Consider the following 21,756-nt stretch of genomic DNA (forward strand, 5'->3'; position numbering starts at 1 on the left):
TCGGGCTTGAGCTTTGAATTTTAAAAAAACCCGACCCGACCCGTCCCGGCCTGGTATTTTCTCTCTACTTTTTAAAGTCCTGCTCGACCCGGCCTAAGCCCATTAAATTTGGGCGGGGCTAACCCGGCCCTGCTCATTAATGAGCCCTACCCATCACTACGTAAGTACTGTTAAAGAAATCCTCATATGATCTAGAAAAAGCATCATAGTTCTTCGAACATAGTCAAAAACGTACTACGGGTATCAAAATAGATCCAGCTAATCACCCAACTGCAAAACCATTGAAACACATCCCATCACTATGCAGATACTGTCAAAGAAAGCCTCCTATGATCTAAAGAAAGCATCATAGTTCTTCGTACAAAGTCAAAAACATATTGTGAGCATCATAACAGATCCAACCATACACCAACCACCACCTCCAATTTTCTTGGCCTCTTAGCCTGAAGCAAATTCCGAAGAAAGATCTTCATAGTATGAACGTTCATCGGTTACCAAGCCCACGAACGTTCCATAGGAGAATTATTTGGGAGATCTTGGAGACCCCTTGAGGTTGGTCTCCTCCTCCTTGTCAATAAAATCCTCGATACAAAAACTATGCTTACCAGAAAAATCCATGCCATTAACAATCAGATGCCCACACCAGTTTTTGCACGCTTATGATTCTCGCTTGGTATTGTATACTTGTCATCCCCTTAAGCAGAAGAGGAGGTGGCCATCTCCATAGCGTTAAGATGGAGACCCTTCACCAGCAAATGGCTCCTTGGGAACCCATAAAGGAAGCCAACATAGCCACCCCACGGAGAACAAAAGAGCAACAACAACAAAAACGTCATACCCAATTCACCAAGAAGAACCCAAAGAGACAATCAAAGAAGATTGAGAGCGATGACACAGAGAATGAGTAAAGAAAACTGGAGAAACCCTAACCCTAGCTGTTAAGGCTCTCCTCATGTGAACAGAAAATGACCCCTACATCATCATTGTTTCTTGAAATGTATTTCCTCTTGCTTCTTTAGTTTGTTTTTTAGACTCCGATGGGTCAAGCTCGTGATAGGGTAGTAGTTGTTTAGTTTGTTTCTTTTCTTTGGCCTTAGCCTGCCTTTTCAAAAAAGAACAAAAGAAAAATATATATAATAATATAATTTATCTAAAAGAGAAAATGTGAAAATATATTGAATTTTTAGGAATTTAGTTTAGATAGCTGCTCGTATCCGTGTTGTGTGTGTGAGTTTAATATGCTATCGCCCCTTTCAATAAAAAAGTTCCTCAAAAAAAAAAAAAACAAACAAACCATGTTTGTTTTGGTGACTGTAATTGTATTGAATTATAATGTAGAATTGGAGCACGTTAGATTATATTGGATTGGACAGAGTAACAACAACACGTGATTAAGGGGCTGGACTCCAATTCACTACTTTGACCATTACTCTTCATCTTGTAGGCCTCCCTCAAAAGTCCACATGATGAATGGTGGAGATCTTCTAATCTAAAATGTACTAGACCAGTACAACATGCTATCAGCATATGGTCACCCAAATCTTTTAGAAGAAGAAAAATGATCACAGGAAAAAAAAACAAATTTCGTTTTTGTTTTTATATTCTTGGGGGAGAAGTCTCAGTCAATGAGTGCATTTTTCTTCAACTTCTGATGAGGAGAGGAAATTACCATTGTTTTTCTTTTTCGCCTCAAGAGAAGAGATGACCTCACTACAATACTACATAATACTTCTGACTAAGAACAAGATGTCAACTCAGAATTGGAAAATTAGTAAGGAAAAAAGGCAAATACGGTAAGGACTCTTAAGAATTCAATTATCGGCAAGTACTGCTATGGGCAGTAAGCCGCCTTATACATATGAAAAGAAAAATGCCAAAGTATCATGCATAATTAAGAACACCTCGTAGCTGGACGAAAAAAATTATGCGCATAAATGCAATCACACAACACTGGCTTCCCACAACAAATTTAAATCAATTATGTATTGTGAAGAGGAAGAAATTCTCTACTACATTTCTGTGAATGCTATATACACCACAAAAATAATGTCCCATGGGATTGAAATAAAACTAGGTTAGCTTGGGGACTGAAAGAGCATAGTTTTTGTCCAGTTACCGATATGATATTTCTTCCCATCGATCGTAGAGAGTGGACAATAAAAATCATCACATATCAACCGGACCCCAAATATTTCTGTCATCAGAAGACTTTGAATCTCTTAAAAATGCTCCCAAGTGCGGTTTTGCTGGTTGATTTCTTCCAAGGGGGAAGTTCCAAAATGAATCAGAGTTCTCGAAGAAGATGTAAAAGGCGACAGCGGATGCTAAAAACAGTCCTAAAAGGACCATATAGATCTGCCACTCTGCATATTTGGAACAAGGGCAAACAAAACTGTCAAACCACACCCCAACAAATATATAACAAAAGAAGAAGAAAACAGAGAGAGAGAGAGAGAGAGAGAGAACCTTTCCAATCTGCTGGAACAGTTAACTTAGTTACAACAGCTCCCCATTCATTAGAAGTAGTGAGCACAACCCTGAAACCAAGAAAAACGTGAGCATCCAACAAACAAAGAATTGTATACTCCAAATTTCTTGGGTTACAAAACATGTCTAAAGTTAAATTTCATTCGAAGTTTCCAGCAACGCTTAGTACTCTACTTTAGCATTCCGATGCAGAAGAAAAAGAAACAAGAAATTGTTTTCCAAAGTTAAAGCCCCTTCCTGAGCAAGACTATAATTCCAATGCTGTTCAACGAAGGCAAATAGAAGCATTAAGAAAACTAGAAGAAAGTTGTGTGCTGATCCTTAATACATTCAATAGAATGAATACCCAGAAAATGGCCTCTAAAGAAGCATTTTCATGAAAATTACATGCTACGAAAGTGCATCAAGCGCGACCTTAGATCTGAAAACAACATGAGCTCTAATAACACGAGTAAAACCTTCTCTATAACATATGCAAATTATACAGCAAATCTATCTGTATTACAAAATAAAGTCAAATTTTATTATATTTAAATAACGGTCAAGGAATGGATTGATTGTTAAGCACCGGTCAATCAATTATGGTAATTCAACATACAAAAACATGTCAGTAGTAGTTCACAAAACTGTATTGGTTGGAAGGGCCTTACCTTTCAGTGGGACAAAACTCCAGAGTTTCAATGCATGTACCCAGGTGTAGCCTCTTACTCCAGTGGCAAATCTCCATTTTCTTAACTTCAACCACACAAATATCTCCATCTTTGCTTCCTCTGCAATTTAAAGAAAAAATTGGTGAAACCGATATCATAAACTATGTCCCAACAACAACATTCTGATAATATTTACCAAATCATCAAAGCACTGTATCCAAATGTGGAGTGACTCATCATTGAACCAAAAAAAGAACATAATAAACAGTCAATTAATATATTTCTCTGATTCACATCAACATTGAACATTTGAAAGATTTGTCCTCTCTTAAAAGGGAGTGTGAGCAGGCATATCTATGTGTATATTACATTAGCACTCTATTCATTATAAATATGAACCAGTCTAATTACCAGAGATGTTTAATGTTCAATTCAGTGCACCAGCAGAGCAATTTATTGTTTAATAAATTCTCATTTAAAGCCTAGTATATAAACACAACATAAAATGCAGTAAAGCGCTTACAGAGCAAGATATTTCCCATCCTTGCTGACAGACATAACGGAAGCAGACTTTTTAAGTAGCCTCTTATGCCCAATTTTAGTCCATGTACTTATGTCCCAAACTGCGGTCAAAGCTTTATCACCTGTTTGATTAAAACAAATATATTTAATTGTCTGAGAAACAATGATATAGCAGTACAGAATTATTTTAGAGAGGTAGACCTTTTTGAACAGTGCAAAATAGAAAGGGTTTTGTTGCATCCTTAGAAAACCGACATAGTTCAATCTTTTCATCCTGCATGAATTAAACTCCAAATATTACCCCAAGATTCCACCCAAAAAAAAAAACACCAAATATTATGCAAGATAGGAGAGAAAAAAAGGCAATATATTTCAAAAATTTAAATGAATAAGCCATACTGAGTTGCGAGTCAAAGTAGTCAAAGGAACACAATCTTCCATCTTCCATATTCTTGCTGCTCCATCAGTAGATGTTGAAGCTAAGAACTCGGAGTCTAGGCTAGAGTAGGATAAACATAGACCAAAACATTCAAAATCCAGTATAGGAAAACTGTGCAAATCTTCTTAAAATATTCCAGTCTATAGACTCCATACACCAAAAGAAAATGAAAGGGAAAAAGAATCCATTAACGTCTTTTATTTTCATTATATAACCAATTCATCTTTGCTTATGCTAAATTCAACCAAGACAGGTGGTTTGTTTGAGATTCTTAGATGAGTGCAATAAGTACTGCGGGAAAACATCATGGCCTTTTCCTATGTAACTGCAGTAGCATTGATTAAGATACATAACTCTTCTTGCTCAATCATATGATAATGCCAAATCCAACAAAATGTAAACAGATATCTGATTATAGCATTTTCTTATGCCTTGTTATCTGTATTTAAATGTACACAAGACAATCAACAAGCATTTTCCTCACCTGAAATCCAAATCACGAACAGACTTGTGCGCTCTTGGTTCATCTAAAATTATTCGGAGGCTTGGCCACTCCAAAATTCTCAAATGCCCATCCTAAAGTTGATTAGGGCATAATTAAATAATGTTTGGCATAAAAATTAAGCTGCAGCACGAGAAGTGTATGGTGAAAATGGACAGTAATACAGATTATTGCTTACCACCCCACCAGTAGCCAATTTAGATCCATCAACACTAAAAGCTAGACACTTCTGTGGACCAATTCCCTTCAAAGGAGCTAGTTCTTTTGCCAGCAGCTTTGCATTTGATTCTTGGCCGTATAACTCAAACAATCTGCATTTCTCCCAAAAAAATATAATTCAATATATGAGATATACTAACAAGTTAACTCAAGGCAAAATACTGGATGTGGCCACACTTGAGGACTACATAACCTCCACTAGAATCTCAATAAACAGACTAGCTAACACAGAAAGAGGAGGAGCAGGAGGAAAAGAAGCTCAATCAGCCAACAAACACTGGCAAGTTGAACAACAATTTATACGAGAAAAGTATCCCCATCATGCTCTTGTCTCTATCTTGGTTTAATCCTAATAAACTCCACCTTAAATTTGAATGATATCTTTATACAGAGATCATGTTCTTTAGTTGAAGTGAAGTCAAAATGTGCAAACAAAAGGCAGTGATAGTAGGAAAATAAAGCATATGGAAGACCCAAAAATCTTATCTTCTGGGTTCTAAATTTAAAATGGTTCAAGAAAGCCAAATATTTGAACCTTGCCACCGAAATAAAATAAAAATAAAAAAGCATTTAAAAAAGAAAATATACAGATGTGTACCCACATATCCTATCAAGCACTAATAATTATAGTACTATTACAAAAATGAAGCAGTGAATCAGACGGGAAGCTTTACGCTCCAGTTTTAGCAATCAAACAGCACAGCTACTCTCCAACAACATCAAACAACAGTACAGTTTAAGCAAGCTTTAATGATCAAACACCATAAACCAATGAAATGTAAACAAGGACAGCTTTTTTTAAAAAAAAAGGTTCTTTAACACTTATAAAAGGCGTCAACTAATAATTAGCATCAAATTGGGAAACAAAAAGAAACCCAAAATAAAAAATAGTACCACGGATATAAAATAACAAAAAACGGCTGTTAAATTTCGAAAAACAAAATCACTAGAAGAGAAAGAAAGCTCACTTGCAGCCATCATTAGAGGTAGAGCAAACGATGTCGTCTCCGGTTGGGTGCACCGCAATGGAAAGTGGCTCACCCTCCACTTCTTCAAGCACATATGTAGTCTAAACAATCAATCCAAAACACACACAAAACAAAAATTAAAGTCAAACGCAAGCAAACAAAATAGTCAACCCTTTCTTCGAGCTCTCTTGGGTCAACCCGGTAAAACAAAAAAACCCAAAATACGAATACCCAATTCACAGGGTAGCAAAAATTGCATCCAAAGCTTGTAAATTTCAAATAAAAAGAGATTTTAGAGAGCGGGGGAGACCAGGGGAGAGGAAGAGAGAGAAGTAGTCTTGGGGTCGAAGGAGAAGATCTCGAGAACTGAAGAAGACGACGACGAAGAAGAATCCTTACGACTGGACCTCCCGAACACCGCCCAATTGGCGCTTTCGGGCCTTCGGATCCACGACCCGCACGTCACCGGACCCTGCTGCTCTGCCCCACCGGTCGCCATTCAGTTCAATTTCTAAGAAGAGAGAGAGAAAACAGAGGCAAAATCTGACACGGATAGAATTAGAAATTTCGTTAGTTTTCTCTCTGTATATTTATTTATAGAATTAAAAATGGACCCCACCAAAACCCCCCCCAAAGGTACAAGAACGACGACCATGTTGTTGTCGTTGTGGGTCCCAAGGAGCTGTATCGACGACGATGATGCTGATAACAATGTTGTTGGTGGGATGGGACGATGTCAACTTTGTTGATGGATATTCGCTCCAAAGATTCTGCGCCTTTTTTTTAATTTTCCCTCCAGGACTAGATTTGGGCCTGGTAAGGCCCATTTTGGTTTGAGCTCGGCCCATGAGCCCAACCTTCGTCTTTTCTTTTCTTTTTTCTTTTTTTTTCCCTGTAGCAAAACCTCTATACTAAAACCCTACCGTTTTTCTGGTTCTCCGTCGTGAAATTTCAAAGCTCTGTTGCCCAACAAAGCCTAAGCTTCCATTCGGTCTACTGTATAACTGGTTTTCTGTCAGAGACGCATTGAAGGGCTGAGAGCTCTCTCTCTCTCTCTCTCTCTCTCTCTCTCTCTCTCTCTCTCTCTCTCCAGAAACAGCAGCAACTAAATTGGGACCAGAGAGGTATTGCCTTAACTCACTGAGGGTGCATCCTAAAATGCTTTCCAAGATGCACACCAACTGTTTGGTGATATGTCCCCAAGAAACATGTTGGATATTGTTTTCCTTTTCATTATTGCTTTTAAGTAATTTAGGTACCAACACACCAGCTGCATACTTTCTATCTTGTGTTTTGTTCTTGTAAAAATCTTTTGCTTACACTTTCTATTGTTTTTCTTTTGATAGGGAAGTGTTTGTATCCTTTCTTGACAAAACCCAGAATTTGATTGTCTCAAATTCATTACAATAATCAATTCTTAATGAATTTTAAAGGATTTATAAACCCTTGTGGATTTTATGGATTGTAATTAAATAGGGGTCCTGCTTCTCTCAGAATAATCTCTTCTCCTAAGTTTGCCTGAGCTTTCTAACCCTGCCCCTTGATAAAGGTCCAACGATCACAATTTAATGTGAATTTGTTCATAATACATTGATATTAATAGATTTCTTTTTGCATTTGCTTTTTGTTTTTCTTAATGCATTGAGTTTTTTCTGTCCTCTTTCCTCTTCAATTCAGTGTTTTGCTATTCAAAATTCACCTTTGAGTTGGGTTTGCTAGTTTGTACAGAATGTGTATGGGTGTAGCTCGAGATAGGATATGGATTCTCCAGCTAAAAGATTATGTGAACCATTTTATTTATTCTTGTTTTAGAAAAAATTGAATATTGTAGTTAAATTGCATTACTCATCAAGTTTCAGGGCATTTTGTATTTTACAAATACGAAACTGGATTAAGCAAGATGGGTGTGAAACAAGACGATGGCAGTATTATGCCTACATCTGAACAGGTACGCATTAATTCTCATTTTATTTTATCCAAATGAAAATCAACCAATTATATCTTATCTAGCACTAGCAGTCCCTCAACATGTGCTTGCAATTATGGTTCTATTCAGTCTCATAGATTTTTGCTCAGATCATCTGTTTGGTTAAGATATTCGATTGTAAATATTTTGGCATTTTGCTTATAGTAGTTTTTTGTGTTTTTTTTTTTTTTTTTTTTTACTGAACGTGATGTTATGGCCGTTTCTTCTTACCTGATTGTACTACTGTCTTTGTTGCTTCCTGCTTTCTAACCACATTCGGCTGTTTATAAGTAATACTTGTGAAAATAGTTAAACTCTCATCTGTTTTTATTTTTTTTCTAGCTACGTACTTGGAATGTGCCTGACCATTTAAGCAATCTAAGCTGTAATCTTGACACCTTCTTTACATATCTCCACCATCTCACTCCTCCAACATGAGAGCTGAACACTAGGTTCTTATGTAAATATATGGCTTCCTGTTACACGATTAGAAAATAAATGGTTCATATTTTAATTTGCAGGAGAAGATCTCTGATGAGTTAGATATCAGAGTGAAGAAGTTTCTTAGAGGCGAAAAAACTAATTTGGAGGTACCGTGTTGTCATGGGAATTTGACTTTTCATGAAATTTGACTCGTTTATTTCTTATTGCATCTTGGATTGTCGTGTTTGTAGGGCTTGCAAGATAAAAAACTGAAGGGTCAACTTGCTGTTAGAGAAGAATTGTTTGGAAAATCTGCACAAGCTGCTGCCAAGGCTGAGAAGGTGAATTTTTATTGAATGTGATCTGTTGTTCTGTTATAGCAGAAGGGAAAAAATCTAACATACAGTCATGCTTAAGCATTCTGTTGGCCTTTGTATTAATTTGTATAGATTCAGCTATGGTTTGTATTTTTTCCAGTCGTATGCTGTTTGCTTTTCATCTGAATTATAGTTTTTTCTGATTTACTGGATTTAGTTCATACAAGCTGATCTTCTACAAGATATTTTGCTTCTCCTTTTCTTTTGGTAGATGTAATAACAATAGACTTTAATGAATTTTCATTTGTGATCAAAATTATAGTGGCTTCTGCCAAGTGAGGGAGGCTATTTGGAGGCTGAAGGCATAGAGAAAACATGGAGGATCAAACAAGAATCAATTGCTCGTGAAGTAGATATCTTAAGCGCAAGGAGTCAATATGATATTGTCTTACCAGGTTGAAACCTAAACATTTTTATTGATTTCTAATGATTAACAGTCAGTCAGAATTTTTCATTCAAACTTTATTGTTTTCCTTATTGAAGTTGAAAGTTTTCATGTCCTATATCTGGTTGTGTGGCTTTTCCCATTTCAGTTATGCAAATTCTAATTCAACTGGCCTAAGCAAAATTAGTTTTGGGATGATCTGTATTGACTGAGAAGAGAGTAGAATTTGGAATATCCTGATTTATCGACAATAAAGAATGAAAAGAAAACTGGAAATGTTCTTTTCTCTTTACAGGGTTTTCAGATAAGTCCATTGATATTTGGTGGAAAGAAGAAATAAATGAACTGGAGCAGAATAAAAAATATAGCTTTGTTGGGTGCTGGATATTAGTTGACATAATGGTTCAAGGGGTTGAATGTGGGATCGATAACGTAGATATTAAAAATAAGGCGGATTTCAATGTGAGGTCTAAAAGCAGGTTTATGCTTTGTGAGGTCTCCTGCATCACAAATCTTACTCTAAAATTTATGACTTAAACCTAATTCTTATCTGCAGATCTTGGTCCTTACACACTGGATTTCACCTCAAATGGTCGGTATATGGCAGCTGGTGGACGCAAGGGCCATCTGGCTATTTTAGACATGAAGAATATGAGCCTGGTTAAAGAAATTCAGGTATTTTGGGCAGTATGAATTCAAAATAAAACTATATTTTTTCTACCGAGTAGTAATACCTTTTCAGTCAGACACTGTGACCTTATATTATACATGATTGTTCGCCTCTCTTTTTTTCTTACCAAAATTGTTCACCTCTTGTTAGATTGATTTAGATATGTTTCTTGCAGCCATGTCCCCATGTCTTAGTCTTCATATGCAAAGATATAATGTACTACTGTGGAATTTGATGCACTAGATTAGATTCTGAATTTTGTAACCAACATTATGAAGATAAGAGTTGCGGGAGAGAGAATGAAAGGCATCATGCAAGTACATTTTAAACAATTTAATCTTTGAACCTTATCAAGTTGTGATATGTTTTGAGTCAAATTAACAGTTCGATGTAGTTGTAGCTTCCCACTGTCCAAATGTGAAAGTTTAGATGGGTGGATGTTACTATAGTAAACCCTTTATTGTTTTCCTCAATGTACATTTAGTTCATTAGTGGGAAACATCTTTTTCTATGTTTTTAAATGTTATGAGCAAATGTTGGGTCCTTGTTTGATTTGTACTTCGTGGTTTAACTGGAACATTGGACTGATTAGCCAATTGTTTGTTCAGGTTAGAGAAACAGTGCGTGATGTGGTGTTCTTGCACAATGAGTTGTTCTTTGCTGCTGCCCAGAAAAAGTATATAACTATTTGCTTTACTTAAATTAATGTTCTGTAGTTTGGTAATCTTTTTACATTTACAGGGTAGATTATAGATGGAAATTTTTTTCTGTTGCATGTGACTAATATTGCGAAACATTGAATACTCCCATTGTACAATTTTTGTTTGGACAAATGGACAACTCCAGATATTACTAAAACCTGCTCAATCTACTTTGAACTGACTTGTTGCTCCAGCAGATTATAGATCTCTCTCACAACCACATTTTTCTTTATTCCTGGTGGTGGCACGGTGATGCACTTTTGTCCGATTTTATATACATTGATTTAGCCCTGTGTACTTGTTGGAGGATTCACATTATGTTGTTTTAGCCAATATTCTCTACCATGGCCTTCGGTTAAGTACATGTTTTTTTTTTTTTTTTTTTCCCTTTGCAATGTGAATAATAAACGCAAGAGTTCAATTTATAAGCAAAATCTCGTTTTGTAATTTTCACTAGTTTATCTTCTACTTAAGATTGATGTTTTATCTTATTTAGAGGTGCTAACCATTTTAATTAACAACAGGTATCCATATATTTATAACAGGGATGGCACTGAACTTCATTGCTTAAAGGTTAGCTTACTGTATTGAATAGATTGTTGTCTAACCACATGGATCACAATGATTTAAAGGCTTTTCCCTATTATTAGTAACACAATACTAAATATCATGCCAGTGTTTATTTTTTATCCCAGGTCTTTGTTTGAGTTGTCTCATTACAGTGCATGTATTGTGAACTGGCTAATCAATTATATCTTCAGTTCGTGCTCCTAATGAGTTTAACTTATAGATTGCGTAGAGTTTAAAAGCTCTTCAGATAGGTTGGTGATGTTCTGGGAAAATAGCAGTATTTTAAGATTACTCCTTTCTTTTCTCAAATCGTAATCTGCGACTCATGGTCACTTCATAAATAGATATTTAATCTATTCTGGGATCACAGTTAAAACTTAATTTTCTGAGCTGTGAATTCTGCCTTTATCCCATTAATAAATTGGTTTAGGTAAATTCTTAGGCAGGTCAAACATGTTGAATAATGTGAGATAAAGCATCAAGCATCAAGCCAGAATCTTAAAAGTCAGTTGCTTGCCTTTATGTGTAATTCTGTTCTAGGCGTTCAATTTCTAGGAACCGTGTTCCTCATATATATGCAGCTTATTCCATAATTTGCTCTAATACTCTTACAAATCAAATAGTTCCTTGTGATCTGTTGTGAAGTCTCCTTTAATAGTTAAGTGAATGGTTTTCAGATGCATCTGTATTGAGCTAAAGTTATACTTCTTATCATGTAGGAACATGGCGCAGTTTTAAGGCTTCAATTTTTGAAAAACCATTTTCTCTTGGCATCAATAAACAAATCTGGGCAGCTTCGTTATCAGGATGTAACAATGGGCGGGATGGTAGCTAATTACAGGACTGGCTTAGGCCGTACTGATGTGATGCAGGTGAACCCCTACAACGGGGTTGTTGCTTTGGGTCATTCACTTGGTACAGTTTCCATGTGGAAGCCTACAAGCTCTACTGCTCTTCTCAAGAGGCTGTGTCACAAGGGGCCCATCACAGCAATGGCATTCCACCCAAATGGCCATCTCATGGCTACAGCTGGGAAAGAGAAGAAAATTATGCTTTGGGATTTGAGGAACCTTAAGGATGAGCCACTCCAGACTTTGCCGGGGAATGCAGATACTCTTGATTTCAGTCAGAAAGGTCTGCTTGCTCGTTCAACTTCATCATTTGTACAGATCCTTAGAGATTCATCTGGGACTCAGAACTACAATAATTATATGACTCATAAAATAATTAAAGGTTACCAAGTAGAAAAAGTGTTGTTTCGACCTTATGAAGATGTTCTCGGCATAGGGCACTCCATGGGGTGGTCTAGTATTCTGATTCCTGGTTCTGGGGAACCCAACTTTGATTCTTGGGTGGCGAATCCATTTGAAACATCTAAACAGAGAAGAGAGAGGGAAGTGCACTCTCTACTTGATAAGCTCCCGCCTGAGACAATCATGTTGAATCCCACAAAGATTGGCACAGTAAAGCCTCAGAGGAGGAAAGAGAAGAAAACAAAGGTGGAGAAAGAGGCGGACATGGAAGCCGCTGTGGAAGCGGTCAAGGGCATTGAACCAAAGAAGAAAACAAAAGGAAGGAATAAGCCAAGTAAGAGGACAAAGAAGAAGCAGGAGATAGTTGCGAATGCCAAGAGGCCTTTCTTGGAGCAACAAAAGAAAGAGGAAGAACAAGTGGCTAGGAAGAAGCAGAAAGTAATTGAGCAAGTGGAGCTACCAACATCTTTGCAGCGGTTTTCTCGCAAGAAATCAGCTACATAGTTGTGCTAATCTAGGTTAAGGTGTTGTATTTTAATTCAATGTTATTCATTTTGTGATTTGTGTTTGTTTGTCTTCAATCAAAAATAACTTTTCCATTTATCTCAGTAAAAGTACGAGCCAAAGGGGTTCTAGTTTCCAAGCTCATCCCCATAATTCAAATTTCAGATTTGGGATTTGATTTCAGTTCAATAGGGTTCATGTAAATCTAATATTCATAGGATTATGCATTTCGGTTAAACTATGTTGTCCAGATTAACCAGATTGATCTGGTTCAGCACAAATAACATGAGCTCAAATGGCAAGCTTAACCTGCGTATTGAATCCATGACATGAGTTCAATCTCCCTTACGTTTTGTATATAGATCAATTCAATTTATAAATGGTGGGTGCGGTGCGGTTTATTTAGGGTTTCGGCCTCAAATCGTACGTAGAATCAATGAAACATCACGATTCGAATTGTTTCGGTTTAAATATCAAATTGGTAGCAAAAGCAAGCGTGAAGCCACCCTTAGGCTAGTGCTAATTTTTGGAAAGTTCATCTTATTTAGTGGAAATTAGCCAATCTCATCCTAAGGAAAATGTAGTCCACTTAAATTCATCTGAGTAACTCCTTAAATGAATATATATATATATATATATACACAGAGAGAACTTCCATTGAGGGATCCGTCAAATATCCAAACTGTCTATTTTTTAGAAAATCATTCAAAGATCATCTCTACCAAAAAAGACTTAAAGCCGATATCATTTGACCAATCAATTGAGTTATTGAAATTTTAGTACTTTTTTGAAGCACCGTGTTCATTGATTTTGTATGATACAATTGGATGTAGGACATAATTGGATGTTGAAACAGTTTCTGATTTGTCTAATTTTTTGCAAGGATGAACAATGAATGTAAACTTAAAAAATAGATGGTTTGGATCGTTGAAAAAAAAATCCTAAGTGATCCTAAAGGGTGTCCCTCAAATAAGCTTATTTGAGTAACACCCTTGTAGGGCTCACTCCGCATTGTATTTCACTAATCCAAACGTCTATTTTGTAAATATTCATTTAAAGATCATCTCTACAAAAAAATCATTTGAATTTAATATCATTTGATCACTTAATTAAATTATTGAAATTCTTTGATCTTGTTGATTCCAATTAGATGCCTTACTGATTTTCAATTTGCATGATTTTTTGCAAGGGTGATATTTGAATAAAGAAGTGAAAAATAAATGGTATGGATCGTTGAAAAAAATTTCATAGGGGACCCTAAGAGCACTTCCACCCCATTATGCCATGGCAAAGAGTAAGGGCAAATACTATTCATGTGAATAGTGACTGCCATAACAATTTTTTGATGCATTCCCACTCATTACCATGGCACCACTATTTATATGAGATATGAGGAAGGGAATTGTATGAATTTTGGCGTGGGAAAGTAAAGAACATGGCTAAGTATTTATAGAAAATAATAATTATTATTATTCTGAATTTTTTGGTTTATTTTATTTTAAAAAATTGTATTTAAATTAGTCTCTGACGTCAGCTTGCCCAGACAAGTCTTGCTTTTAGGCTTGCCCACTTTTATGGGCCCAGTTCTTGCCATGGCAATTTTTCTTTTGTGGGCTTGTAGTGTGATGTTAGCGGCCAATTTAAATACAAAAAAAATTGAGAAAAAAAAAGGAAAAAAAAACAAAAAAATTTCAGAAATTTTTTCTATAAATACCTAGCCATGTTCTTCACTTCCCACACCAAAATTCATACAAATTCCTTTCCTCATATCCCATGTGAATAGTAGTTACCCTTAGGTTGCCATGGAAATAGATGGGAATGCATCAAAAAAATTGCTAGGGTAGTCACTATTCACATAAATAGAATATGCATTTACTTGTACTTTGCCTTTGACATGGCACTATGAATGAAAGTGCTCTAGAAGGTATCCATCAAATAATTTATTTGAGGAATTCCTCAATATAAGAAATATACATAAACTCCCGACTCTAACCAACCAAAGCAATTTGTCCAGTGATTCGTTTTGCTGAATTTAGATTGCTTTGCTTTGACAAGCAATTAAACCACTATACCACTATTCTTTATTCTCTAATGTCATAAATTTTTCTTTAAAATAACTTTTTTCTTTCTTTTATATAAGTGATATTAGAGAAGAGGGAATTGAATCTAGGATCTCGACTGCATGGGTAAATATTTTTAACCATTTTTTTTTAAAATGTAAATGATACTAGCGGAAGAGGAAAGTAAATATAGAATCTCACACTGTCAGTTCAAAGTAAGGACTAAAATATCGATAATATCGACGAAATATTGCCAATATTATCATTCTTTCGAGTCTATGATATTTTGGAACATATCTGTCACACCCAGGGACGGCAAAAATTCCCAATGAGGACCCACCCCAACCCTAACGGAGGGAGATTTCGGGGCCAAACAAGTATCAGGTACAAGGATCCCTGAACTTAAAAAATCCCCGACGGGTATGGGGAGGGGATGGTATTGGCATCCCAATCCTCCAACCTAGCCCAAAAATATATGTGTTTATATTTAAATAAATAAATAAATATTTATAATATTTATGTTTAACCCTAAGTTAACCTCCCTCTCCTGATTCTTCCTAATCTTCTCTGGAATTTCATATTGATGTGATTTTGAATAGTTGAGTTGTACTTTATAGTTAACTTGGATGTGTTGAATGATAATTTAATAGGAAACTTAATGTTAAAAATGCATGATAAATATTTCTTATGCAAAAAAAATCGGGGATTCAGGGTGGGTATGAGGGATAGTCCTCCGACGGGAACAGGGACGGGGATTCCCCAAAACCTATTAAATAGGGATGGGTTCGGGGATGGGGGCAAGGATGAAGAGCGGGGACGGGGATGGAATTGTCATACCCGGCCCTTACCCGACCCGTTGCCATCCTTAGTCAAGCCCCAACTCACGGATTTACGTAACCTTGGATTAAGACATGATTCACACATTAATTATAGAATTTGATAAAAGCTATAACTAAAATATGAAGAAACATAAAATAAATATTTCACATAGAATATTCAGTGGAAACGAAAACATCTAAAATCTTAAAAAATTTACATTATTTTATAAGTTAGAACTACTCAAGAGTTCACTAAAAGAGTAGCTCATTATTCATCCATAAGCTATGTACACAATACACTCTATAGATATGCCAAAATCATCACAAGCTCTAGATTTCAGGTTTAGTACCTGCAAAATCTGTTAGGGGGTGAGTGAAATCATAGCTCAATAGGGACATAAACCTTTTTAAGGTAAATTGATATAACTAAATTAAGTGACATACAATCACACAGCCAAATATCACATTATTAATAATAATGCATAAATGCTCTTCATCTAATCCCTTTAATTCATATAATTGGACAAGCAGACCTGCACATCCCATACAACGCTTATACCACTTGGTCCTGAATGCCCATTTATATGAACTAACCTCCATCTCAATCATCTCATAAATCCCCTTTTATTAGTCATCTTGTCTAACTCTCTGTCGTCAGTCCCGTATCATCCAATAAAAACCACGTGCACTGTGGGATTCCTGAGATGTGGTACCTGCCAAGAGTTAGACTTAACTACACAAAAGATCATTTCCATTACCCTATTTTCCATTAGTATTTTTCCACCCTAAGAACTCCAACCAATTTCCATGACATGATATAATTATGTCTTTCACATATCTCATATATCTAAAAACAATGTAATCATTTAAATATCACCAATGTACATATAATCATACCAACATTAATCAAATAGTTAACAACACGTAAACACCCCACATCAAGAACATTATATAGAATCAAGAACATCCATTATAATATCACGCATAACATAGTGCTCACGAAATTTAATTAAATCAATTCCCGTAAAAAGGCCCTCCCCCCCCCCCCCCCCCAACCCCCCTATATTGACACCAAAGCTTTTGCTAGAAATGTAAGGTGTTTCTCAATTTTCTACCGCATTCACAAACTCAGTCTCCCACTCTATTTCTGTCTAATATTTCTTCTTCTCTGTATTTTTTTTTTCTTCGTGCAAACTTACAAATGCTTCACAACTTGGCTGAAATGAGAATGAAAAACAAAGGAGTGGAATGATCTATTTATTGAAAGGAGCAGACCCAAATTTCACTTTGGAATCTGGGCTGAACCCTGAGCGTATCCGACATCTGGTGAATGTTAAGACAAAAGACCAAATTGCCCTTCTAACTAGAAACTAAGTTTTATAGCAGCTAGACTTCTCCTGAAAATTCTATAGAGTCTCCCCTGTAATCTGCTCATTTCCAAAAAGTCTCCACCTGCCAACAACCATTTATATATGTATCGCAATCATTCAGCATGCATTTAAATATATTCAAGCAATCAAACGTCATATCATTCTGGCATCCGGCCTCAATAAGTCGAATAAATCAATCTGCTAATAACATTCAAATCAATTCTTATAACATCCCCAGAACAGTGTTATATTTCACAATAACTTAACTGGATTACCTTTTATTACCTAACCTCGTGGCTACATCTTGTAACACTAGGCTACCTACGTACCCTTACTAAGGGATCAAGCCACACATAGTTCTTTCCTATACTCGTAGCAGTCATACATTGAATATAAATATGCCATACATTGAACTCCCTTTAGTTTAGTTTAAGAATATCTCAGAACTGACATTCTCTCCTTCTAGGTGTAACCCCATTCCTGATCCGTCAATCCCATCATCGCAGGCCTCGGAGACACCACTTCTATCCGGGCCGCAATTCCCCCTTCGCAGGTCTCGGAGATACCCTCTTCTATCTGAGCCACAATTCCCCCTTCCCAGGTCTCGGAGATACCCCCTTCTATCTGAGCCACAATTCCCCCATCGCAGGTCTTTGAAATACCCCTTCTATCGGAGCCGTAATTCCCCCCTCGCAGGTCTAGGAGATACCCCCTTCTATCCGACCCGCAATCCTCGCTCGCAAATCGGAAGTCCCTAAACATTCTAATATGCCCAGGACACATGTCCTGTGAGTTTGGAATCAATTGGATGGTCGGATTGATCACGATCGCACAATCGGACGGTTACTGTAAACCTAGCACTAGGGTTGGCAATTTTGGAGTATCCGGGACTCTGATTTTCGATCCGTCGACTCCTATACGATCCTGGAATTATCTAGATCAACATATCTAAAAATAACTACAATCCAACGGCTCAAATGTATCGAACCGGGAAATCGCTAATAGGCAAGATCCGTTCGGGGTTCAAACGTTATCCAAACTAGAATCTGAGCACGCCTACCCGCTCGTGATGACCAATCTCAAAATTAGGGGTCAAGCTTCCTACTCTAGGTTCTGGACATCAATTGGAGCCACTTTTGTTCTTGGACCTACCCCGAAAAATGGCCTGAAGTGGCCGAAATTTCAACCCAAAATCCGGCCAAACTTTGAGTTACAAATCGAACCACCTAGGCTAGAAATCAATCAAATCATATCCAACCATCAGCTAGAGCATGAAAAATAGGTGAAAAACCATACCTCACACGTCGAGATTGGTGCCCGGAAGAGAGAGATCGAACGGCTAGAAATTTCGAGCGAAATCGGCATGTTCTCGGTTTCTTTCTGGCAGATTCCGGTGGTTTAAACGGAGGAACTTGACCGGGAAGGGAAGGGGGAGGCTGCCCGGTTCATTTGGGTCCGATCCCGTGGCCAGCCGTGGCCTGTAGCTATGGCGGTCGCTCCTTGGAGCCACCGGTTGTCCAGAAAAGTCGAAAGGGAAGGAGCTGCTCGCACACAGAGAGAGAGAGAGAGAGAGAGAGAGAGAGAGAGAGAGAGAGAGAGAGAGTTGTTACATTTATAATGTAGTGAAGGCGGTAGCTAGTACATGATAATATCAACATTTATGTAAGAACTTAATCTCTAAGTAATATATATCAATATGGCCTTGCACTCCAAGTCAACAACTGACAAAAAAAAAATTACTATGAAGACACTTTGTGGTGACTCCAATTCCACCAATCACATCCTAACAATTTTCGTGTTAGAATGATGAGTAGACAAGGCTAGTAAACATAGCCTTGCATGAGTGACATGCGTATTGACACCTAACAAGGAGGAGGTGTGCTTTTAATTACTATTCACGTATAAAAATGGAGTTATCCTTTTAGCAAGAATACATAGCCATGAAATAATAAACATTAAAATTAAATTAAATCAAAACCTTTAAAGAAATTAAGAAAAAGAACACGTGAATTTTACTAACAACAAATCCTAACTAACTACCTTTTCAAGAACCAATTTACTAAAGTAAATTAATATATATATATATATATATATAAATAGAATAAAATATAAATAATTATTAGAATAGTACTATCAATGCAAAACAATATATATTTCCTTTTTACCAAGATAATTACTTATAAATATACATATAATAATATTTATTCCCTTTAAATAAACTTTGAAAAAAAATACGTATTCTCACAATATTCATATACATATCGTATAATTATCGATAATATCAAGAAATATAGACATCGATAATTTCTCACACGCTTCAACCATATTTGGCCAAAATATCTCGACGATATCAATAATATCAAGATGATGAAGACAACGAAATTTTTGAATCTCATAGGAACCCTAAGTGCTATTAAGTTACCCATGTATCTTACCATACAATATATAAAGTGTAAAATATTGTAGTAAATCATTATAAATAAATGATTATGGTGTGTTTAATCTTCTTTCATTAATTATTATATATTTTCTACACTCCCAGTGTTTGTCAGCTTACTATATAATCAACTTAAATAAGTTAAACACATCATTCAATTCATTTTCTTCCATTTTTTTGGATAAACTAATAGATAATTGACTAAGTGCCCATTTGGAATTGCTTATTTGGGGTGATAAGTGATTTTTTAAAATTTTTAGGAAGCCCATTTGGTAAACTAAAAAAAAAATCACTTATTGTTAAAAATTACTGCAAGATAAAGCTATAAAGGAAAGCAGTGAATGAGGTGCTTTCATTTTCTGATTATACAGGAATCAATTTTGAAGAGACGCTGGGTTTAATGATTACACGTGAATCATTTTCTGATTATACTAGAATCAGTACCAACAACACTTTCAACAAAAAGTTTACCAAACGCCAAACTGCTTTCTTTCACACATGATTTCTCTCAAAATAAATCTGACAATGATTATTTTCACAACACAACAATGTCAAACTTGCCCTAAATAACATTTTCCAAAGTTTCAATAAAAAATTTTATTTTATTTTTCAATTTTTACCATTTTCGGACCATATTTTCGATACTTTCTCCAAATGGGAATGCTAGCAACCTTCTCTCTAACCTTCTCCTTTGGACCTTCTTCCTTTCCCTCATGACATGTGTCATTTTCTTTACACTTAAAACAATGCTATTAATACATCAAACAACCTACTTTTTGTTTTCCATATTTACCCTTATTTAATGTATTGACTTTAATGTTTACTTCAATTCATTCAAATTTTTTTTTACAACTTTCTCTCTCTTCGAATAATACAAACTTGCAGCCCCAAATCCAACCCTCTATTATCATTTTGAGAGAGCCAAACCTTCACACCTCAAACAACATGACGTCTCCCACAAAAAAATCAAAATCAAAATCTATCAAAATCATTTTGTTTATTTATCATATTAAAGTTTGCAACTTTAAGGTGAGATTTTTAAATTTGGACTAGGATGTTGTTGTTGGTGCTTGGTAATGGTCCTCAAACCCAAATTTAGTATAATGGCCAATGCTTGCCGTGGCCTTGATGGTCTTCTTACCTTTGCCAAAACTTGCAGGGGCTTTGTTTTTTTAAAGAAAGATTGGGGGAAGAGAGAAAAAGAGGGAGAGAGAAGGAAGAGAGTATGGGGAGGTGGTGAGGAGAGGATGGGGTGGAGATGGGTGGTGCTAAGGAGATGGTGGGGAAGATGGAGGTGCTAGGCTTTGGGGAAGAAGGTGGGGACGACTTAAGATAGGTTTTTTTTAAAAAAAAATATTATATAATAAAAAAAATTTAATTTTTTATTATTTAATATTTAATATATTAATATATTAATTTTTTACAAGTTATTAAGAAAGCTGTAAAAAAAAATTAATAAATTAAAGTCAAGTCAATACATCAAATAAGGATAAATATGGAAAACAAAAGTTAGGTTGTTTGATGTATTAATGAAATTATTTTAAGCGTAAAAAAAAATGACACATGTCATGAAGTAAAGGGAAAAAATCTAAAAAAAAAGGTTAAAAAGAATGTTCCTACCATTCCCCTTCTCCAAATGACCATTGATATTTCCGAAACTTGGTTCAAAGCATGTCGTACAGTTGTCAATAGTAAAAAATAGGAAAACCCGTGTGCGGTCACTGTGTTTTCCATCATTATAAGGAAAAGACTACTTTGAACTCGGTGTGAGTTTTATTTTCTGATGACGAGCCTCTTATCCTTCACCCCAAGCACCCCCTCTATCTACCTCCCCACTTTCTCTAACGTGCGCCATCATCATCGCCTCAGCTCCACCACCCTCCTTATCAGCTACCCGCATCCCCTCCCACGTGTCCATGTCCTCTACCGTACGCCGCATGCTCCCCCACGCCCGTCCCTTTCCGCCTCCGCCCTACGCGCCGCCGCCGATGGCCTCTTGCAGGACGCTGGAGCCACCGCGTTTGTTCTCGCCGGGCAGGCGCCTACGGCCTCGTCCTCTCTGCTTTTCGACAATCTTACGCAGCGAAACCTTCTCCAGCAGGTCATTTTGCTCTCCCATTGATTTTTNTTCAAATCTCTAATTAATTGTTTCCATTTTGATTTTACATTTCTGGTACCCTGTGGAATTTGTGAATCTGTGAAATGCTGAAAATGGAAGTAGGACAACCCCACTGACACTGTTCTGTTTTTCTCTGTTTTTACTGAGAAGTTGAGAAGTTACCGTATTTTACTAAAGGGGTAACATTTACTTACCCAAAAAAAAAAAAAAAAAAAAAAAAAACAATAGCTCCATAGTCGCCTACTTAAAAGAAAAGAGGCCATAATGGCATGTAGTCCTATAACTTTTTCTCAAATTTTTGTCACATAAACCAATC

General features: G+C 36.3%; 3 protein-coding genes across 4 annotated transcripts in view; 2 read left to right on the forward strand and 1 right to left on the reverse strand.

The window, feature by feature from the left end:
- Positions 1–1,789: 1,789 nt before the first annotated feature.
- Positions 1,790–6,379, reverse strand: LOC117619350 (SEC12-like protein 1). The gene is made up of 10 exons (XM_034349279.1): positions 6,098–6,379; positions 5,788–5,888; positions 4,779–4,911; positions 4,583–4,674; positions 4,059–4,158; positions 3,861–3,933; positions 3,661–3,781; positions 3,138–3,257; positions 2,467–2,537; positions 1,790–2,363 (listed from the first exon to the last, which is right to left on the reverse strand). Exons 1-10 carry the CDS (start codon positions 6,284–6,286, stop codon positions 2,167–2,169), a joined length of 1,197 nt encoding a protein of 398 aa, XP_034205170.1. The 5' UTR covers positions 6,287–6,379; the 3' UTR covers positions 1,790–2,166.
- A 299-nt stretch (positions 6,380–6,678) lies between these two features.
- LOC117620103 (probable U3 small nucleolar RNA-associated protein 7) lies at positions 6,679–12,944 on the forward strand. Of its 2 annotated transcripts, none has more exons than XM_034350210.1 (9): positions 6,679–6,911; positions 7,641–7,735; positions 8,275–8,343; positions 8,428–8,517; positions 8,816–8,948; positions 9,495–9,613; positions 10,217–10,284; positions 10,834–10,882; positions 11,599–12,944. In XM_034350210.1, the coding sequence occupies exons 2-9, from the start codon at positions 7,688–7,690 to the stop codon at positions 12,634–12,636; spliced, it is 1,614 nt and encodes a 537-aa protein (XP_034206101.1). In that variant the 5' UTR covers positions 6,679–6,911; positions 7,641–7,687; the 3' UTR covers positions 12,637–12,944. The 2 variants fall into 2 exon arrangements, with proteins under 2 accessions (XP_034206101.1, XP_034206102.1); XM_034350211.1 differs by having other exon boundaries at positions 6,716–6,911; positions 7,647–7,735.
- An 8,052-nt stretch (positions 12,945–20,996) lies between these two features.
- LOC117619221 (probable phytol kinase 1, chloroplastic) overlaps positions 20,997–21,756 on the forward strand; it is a 2,816-nt gene continuing 2,056 nt past the window's right edge. Inside the window, exon 1 of the mRNA XM_034349121.1 lies at positions 20,997–21,422. Coding sequence (XP_034205012.1) covers positions 21,105–21,422 — 318 coding nt within the window. The 5' untranslated portion in view covers positions 20,997–21,104. The remainder of the gene's footprint in view (positions 21,423–21,756) is intronic.

The sequence above is a fragment of the Prunus dulcis genome, chromosome 2 (assembly GCF_902201215.1).
Source record: "Prunus dulcis chromosome 2, ALMONDv2, whole genome shotgun sequence".
Classification (NCBI taxonomy): Eukaryota; Viridiplantae; Streptophyta; class Magnoliopsida; order Rosales; family Rosaceae; genus Prunus; species Prunus dulcis.

Excerpts from the sequence above, each read along its gene's own strand:
- LOC117619350 (XM_034349279.1), bottom strand. The coding sequence starts at position 6,286 with ATGGCGACCGGTGGGGCAGAGCAGCAGGGTCCGGTGACGTGCGGGTCG. Across the intron at positions 3,934-4,058 it reads CTACTTTGACTCGCAACTCA|GATGAAAAGATTGAACTATG; the intron begins GTATGGCTTATT and ends TAATTCATGCAG. Across the intron at positions 2,538-3,137 it reads GAGTTTTGTCCCACTGAAAG|GGTTGTGCTCACTACTTCTA; the intron begins GTAAGGCCCTTC and ends TCTTGGTTTCAG.
- LOC117620103 (XM_034350210.1), top strand. The coding sequence starts at position 7,688 with ATGGGTGTGAAACAAGACGATGGCAGTATTATGCCTACATCTGAACAG. Across the intron at positions 7,736-8,274 it reads TTATGCCTACATCTGAACAG|GAGAAGATCTCTGATGAGTT; the intron begins GTACGCATTAAT and ends TTTAATTTGCAG. Across the intron at positions 10,883-11,598 it reads CTGAACTTCATTGCTTAAAG|GAACATGGCGCAGTTTTAAG; the intron begins GTTAGCTTACTG and ends CTTATCATGTAG.